Raw genomic sequence first — 6,000 nt, forward strand, 5'->3', positions numbered from 1 at the left:
AACATTAAAGAAAATTAAAAACAAAAAAGAATAAAACCAAGGACTTGTAGCCTTGGCTCCACTATGTTCTGTGCCGGCAGGTACTTGTCCCCCATGGGACCCACGTGAGGCTGGAAGTTCAAGGAGGTGGTCTGCCCACACCACCCACGTGCCCAGTGGCCAAGCCTGCGGGAGAGCAGGTCTGCCTGGCTCCAGAGCCCACATGTCTGCTCCACACCCCACAGCCCAGATCTCACGTTCACAGACAAGGAGGCCCTTCCCAACCACCCCTGTTGGGGGCATTGTAACGCCATCGTGTACGTGATATGTGCAAACCTGCAGTGTGCCCAGTGCCCCGCACAGGGAGCCAAGGGCTGTGCCAGATAATTCCAGAAGTCCCCAGTCACCATTCCCGCCTGCATGGATCAGCACCGAGTCCCGCGGGCTTCCGGGCCCGGGTGATAGCTACATGGCCGGCAGGTGATGCCCACCAGCACCGCAGAAGCGAAGGGACCAGGTGCACCCCATCTACCCATGACCCTACGGCCTCATCACTTTCACAGGAGGCTGGAAAGTGTGTGGAATTGGGGCAGAGACCATTCAATTGCAGCCTCCTGTGTGGGCCTGCTGCTCCATGGCAGTGCCCCCAGACGCTCCAAGTCTTTGTCTACACCATGAGTGCGGAGGCTGGGTCCTTCCTAGCCCAGCCCTGGCAGCTCATGTCGTGGTTTCACGGTTCGTGAGTTTGAGCCCCGCGTCGGGCTCCATGCTGACAGTGCAGAGCCTGCTTGGGATTCTCTCTCCCTCTCTCTCTGCCCCTCTCCAGCTTGTGTGAACTTTCTCTCAAAAATAAATAAATAAACTTGAAAATATATAAATAAATAAGAGAAATGGATATTTGTGAATATGTTCTGTAGACCAGTCCTCTGCAGGCTCCTTCGCCTACTGCCTGTGGATCTCAGTAGCCTCACCTTTCCTTCCCTTGAATGGACTGTGCCCCTTCTCACTGTGTTGTTGTTCACCTTGGGGGGGTCTTCAACTCTGTAGGGCTCTTGAGACCAGCCAGGGGGAAGCATTCATGGACTGCCTGCCCGTTTGCCACCAGAATGCATCTGTCTTACTTCTTCCTGGTGCTGACCAGGAAAAGGAAACTTGAGGGGTAGAGAGTCAGCCTGTGCATTCTGTTGTGATGCAGTTTGATTGTCAGGAAGATTTGCGAGTCTTCAACTTAGACACTTGGGCTTTGAGCCCCGACTCTGCCCACTGTCTAGCATCCTTGTAAGAACTAAATAGTGCTTGAAAAAGCACTGAACGTGTTTACTGCAGCCGGCCCTGCAGAGTTGCTTCTCTGAACCTTTTTCTGGTTTCTCAAATTGAAAAATTAAAAAGCAATTGATAGGACTGCATTCAAAACATGCAGACACATTTATGCCACAGTCAGATCTCCTCCATCTCTAAAGTCAGCAGTGGAGGGCGCCTGGGTGGCTCAGTCGGTTAAGCGGCCGATTTTGGCTCAGGTCATGATCTCACCGTCCGTGAGTTCGAGCCCCGCGTCGGCCTCTGTGCTGACAGCTCAGAGCCTGGAGCCTGTTTCGGATTCTGTGCCTCCCTGTCTCTCTGCTCCTCCCCTGCTCGCGCACTGTCTCTCTCTCTCTCAAAATAAATAAACACTAAAAAATTAAAAAAAAAAAAGTCAGCAGTGGAGGGGCACCTGGCAGGAGCTGTTCCACAAGCCTCCTCCCACCCCGGCCTTTCCTGTTAACAAACAACATGTGCCCTGGAAGGAGCTGGAAGCAGCCTGACCTGCATCCTCGCCCAATGATTTAACAAGGGGGCAGGGACAGGGAGGCTCCAGGGCTTATAAGGAGAGTGAGGTGCTGCCTTTTCAAATCTGAAGGAAGCTTAATCCGGGCAATTTAGGTAAATCAGATAGGCATTACCAGGTTAGGGTTAAACCTCCAAGAATGGCTTGGCAATTGATTGCAGAAACAGCAGCTATTAAGTCCTAACTGAGTAATTTGCAGCTTACCCCACCCCAGCTAATTAAAATGTAATCAGGATTGTCTGGCAATGTGTGTTTCCTCAGCAGTTTTTCTCCTGAAGAGAAATCATGCCAGGAGACCACAAGAAAAGCCTTTCACGGGAATTGGCTTGATCTAAACTGCTTCTTTAGCCGCTTAGACTGTAAAACAAATAAATTATAGCAACTGACAATTCAATTAGAAAGAAAGAAGGAAGGAACGAAAAGATACTCTTTCTCTCCAAGAATGGGTTGCTCTGTTTTGTTTTCTGGGGCGGATTAAACCGTAGTGTACGTCGCATCTTGTCAGGAGAGGGGCTCTGGCAGGGCAGGGCGGTTTGGAAACCAGGTGGCCAGGGAGGAGCCCTCTCCAGGATGTCCGCGTCGTGTCAGCGCGGAACAGGAGAACGCGGTTTTCCCTTTCTCCACAGAGACGGGAGGACCGCAGCGGCTGCCAGTTAGGTCCTGGGAACCCCACTACGTGTTGCACGAATGCGCACTCACGCGCATGCACGCTTCGCGAGCGGGTGCGACCTCTGAGGATCCCAACTTTGAGTTCTGTGCGACCCGGCGCTAGGTTCCACTAGCTCTCGGGCCACGAGGGACATCCCCCAGACTATGGAGATTCGTCCCAAATTCCACCGTCATTACAATCGCCTCCTCTCGCAGCTTAGTAGCCGGGGCCCCTTGGAAAGCCCCCTGTGGGAGGTGGGAGGGGCGCCCAGTTTATGTCCCAAGATCAGAGGGCTGATCTTGCAAAGATCCCGGGTCTCCTTCTGGCCTCCACAGCTTTCCTGAGGCAAGAAGGAAGGTAAGGCTTGGAACAGGTGAGCCGCTAAGGAGAGAGGCGGGAAGGCCGTGGAGAGAACGACGGCACACGAGAGAAATAAGGCGTCTGCGAGAATGATGTCAGACCGTGCGCACTCGTGTGTGTGCTGGGAACAGGAACAGGACGCGCCTCCGCAGAGTCGGCCGGCCGCGCAGATGCGTCCCCCGCACCCCGGGTTCCCACGCCGAGACCTGCGGGGACCCTTGCTACCGTGGCTCCCCGCAAGGGTCCCCGCAATCCACAGGCGTCAAAAGCGCGCTTCTCTGAACCTCCGACGTTCACCCTCATCCAAACGCACGCTCTCCCATCCTCAAGCAGAAGAAGGTCGTCAGGGGCCCGGGGGAGTCACCGACCCCGGGGCTCTGCTCGGAGCACCCAAACCCGGCCCTCCAAGTCCCGTGCCCCGTGCATCGCTTCCCTTACTCTGCACACTATCCGCTGGCAAGACGGAGAAGCTCCGGAGCTCCAAACTGGGGCGCGCACAGCGACCATCCCCACCCCCGCCCCAACCCACACATTCTGGAACAGACGACTCGGCCCCAGCGCCCTGTCTGCGGCTCCAAGGGGGTGGGGGGGTGGGGGGCCGCGAGCTCCCGGCCCGCGGATGATGAAAGCGGCGCTCAGAAGAGACAAAAGTATCGGCCCGCGGGCACCTGCGGGGCTGGGCTGCCCGCGCGGGTCCCCGGGCGCGGCTGGGCGCGCCTCCCGGCCTCCCTCCCGGCGCCGGCGGCACCGAGGGCCCCGCCGCGCCCGGGACTTTGCGGGACTGGCCCGGAGCCCCGCGCGCGGAGTCGGGGGAAACTCACAAGCGCGCACACGCAGCCTCGGAATCTGCGCGGCGGCTCGCCCCCTCCCCAGACAGCGCCGCTCGTTTTCCGCCGGGAAAGGAGAGCTGGCAAGGATGCTGCAGTCTCCGGTCCCTTCGGAGGAGGCGGCTGGGGACGGGGGCTCGGCAGCCCCGCTTGGAAAGCCACGCCGAATCGGGACGGCGGGATCCGCGCGCCGAGCCCGGCCACAAGTTGGGGCGCCCGGGCCGGGAGGCCGGCGGCGCGCGCGCCCCCCGCCACGGCCCGCGGCGCCAGCGCGGCGGCTCCCGTACCTGGAAGTGCTGGAAGAAGGCGGACATGCGCGTGATCTGCAAGCTGAGGCACCTGGACGAGCAGCGCGCGCGCTGGACGCTCACGGCCGACAGGGACTCGTCCAGCCGCCGAGCGGCCGCGGCGCCGGGGCCGCCCGCCAGGCAGCCCCCGCAGGCCGCCAGCCAGAGGCAGAGGGTCAGGGCCGCGCCGGGCGCCCCGGGCACCATGGCTGCAGGTCGGGGGCGCGGGCGCCGGGCGCTGGCCGAGGCTCCCAGCTCCGCGCCGGGGCCGCACTGCCGGGGACACCTCGCGGCCGCCGCAACTCCGCTGGAAAGTTCAATCATTCAACTCCAGCCCCGCGCCTTCCCCGCCAACCTCCTCCCCGCTCGGCCTCGGGGGGCGGGGTGAGGGTGACAGGCGGCCGCGCCATTGGCTGCGAGCAAAGTGAGTGACAGGGGGGCCGGGCCGAGGGCCGTGGGCTGGTCTAAGGGGCAGCGAGCCCCCGCGCTCAGAGGCCGGGCGGCGCGGACCCGGTCTCCCCCGTGCGCCCCGCTCTGGGTGGTCGGGCTCCCACGCAGGCTCTCCGGCAGTCCGCCCTCCCCCCGCCCCCCACCATCCAGGTGATAAGCCGCAGGTGTGAGCGAGCCCGGGCCTGCGAGGGAGCTGCCTTCTCGGAAAGGAGGGCCCGGGGACCCCCAAGGGCGTCCAACCCGCCCAAGGAAGGACGCAGCGCCTGGAACTTGGAGGCTTCCTCTCCAGTCTGTACCCCGGGTCCAGACTCCGCTCATACTTTCGCATATTCGAATTTCCTTTTTTTTAATTTTTTGTTGGTCCCAAATAGTGGAAAAGAACTAAGTAACAGAACTGAAATGGGCATTTCAGTGACATTTTCCTTCCTCTCCCTCCCTCCCCCATTCCTTCTTTCTTCCTCCCTTCTTCCTTCATTATAATGACCTGGGAACCCATGTGAGTACCTAGCAAGTGACATTTGTTAAACAACAGCCCCACACTCGCTGTTTCCTTGGGTGTCTGTTTTCCTGGTAAGCGCTACTCTCCCAGTGTGGCGATTCCAAACAGAAATCTTTCCCAAACCCTTCCCCATGTATCCGTCCCAAGCCTCTTGGTTCAGCCTTTGTAGCAGGAAACTGCAGCCCCACTATTTCTTGCCATCTTTCCCCGTGCTCTCTCAGCACACATGTTCTCTGTCCCCAGAGAGGGCCCTGCCACAGAAAGAGCTGGGGGCGCAACCGTAAGACACTACCTGGAACAGAGTTTGTGCTTCCCTGAGCTCCATGGGGAAGGGACAGAGCTCAGTCTCCTGGCTTGTAGAAGCCCCGAGAGAGGGCCGAGATGGGATCCTGCAGGCTGTGCTTGAGGCATGGGGATATTTATTTAACAGGACTGAGTCCAAAAGAGCCATGCACACCCCTTTTCAGGTGCAGACCACCTGACTGACGTCCCTGTGCCCTGAGGGCTCCACATGCTGTACAGAATGGCACTCACACGTTCTAAACCCTAGGACCTCCATCGGCTCCCAACTAAGCACAGAGAGGGTCTATCTAGAGGCACTCCGTCTGCCCAAAGACACATCACAAAGTCTGATTCCTCTTCACCTAAAGCTTAGACTCTTTCCAGTATCCAACCTTCCCTCCCCACCCCTACCCCATTCTTCTGCACATTCTCCACTCTGTGATTCTGAGCTTTTCCTGTTAAATTATAATGACAACCATCTACAGTTATCCTACTATACCTATGATTCTTTTTCAAGTACATCACTTTTTTTTTTAATGTTTATTCACTTTTGAGAGAGAAAGAGCAGGGGAGGAGCGGAGGGGGAGGGACAGAAGATCCAAAGTGGGCTGTGCACTGACAGCAGTGAGCCCAATGCAGGGCTCCAACTCAGAACCATGAGATCATGACCTGAGCCAAAATCAAAAGTCAGATGCCTAATGGACTGAGCCACCCAGGCACCCCTCAAGTACAGCATCTTCTGTGTATATTTCTTCACATAGTTAAGTCAGCAAGGCCAATACAATTCACTGCTTAGTGTGTTTCTCAGTGAATTTTTTTAAATGTTGTTTATTTATTTATTT

At 57.9% G+C, this 6,000-nt stretch overlaps 1 protein-coding gene across 3 annotated transcripts in view; it reads right to left on the bottom strand.

Annotated features, from left to right (window-relative positions):
- The window catches only part of ANOS1 (anosmin 1), a 188,997-nt gene extending 184,775 nt beyond the window's left edge, over positions 1 to 4,222 (bottom strand). For all 3 annotated transcript variants that reach the window (XM_047843331.1, XM_047843333.1, XM_047843330.1), the window contains exon 1: positions 3,928 to 4,222. In XM_047843331.1, the coding sequence (XP_047699287.1) occupies positions 3,928 to 4,134 (207 nt within the window). In that variant the 5' untranslated portion in view covers positions 4,135 to 4,222. The remainder of the gene's footprint in view (positions 1 to 3,927) is intronic.
- Positions 4,223 to 6,000: the final 1,778 nt, after the last annotated feature.

This window comes from Prionailurus viverrinus, chromosome X (assembly GCF_022837055.1).
Source record: "Prionailurus viverrinus isolate Anna chromosome X, UM_Priviv_1.0, whole genome shotgun sequence".
NCBI classification, from domain to species: domain Eukaryota; kingdom Metazoa; phylum Chordata; class Mammalia; order Carnivora; family Felidae; genus Prionailurus; species Prionailurus viverrinus.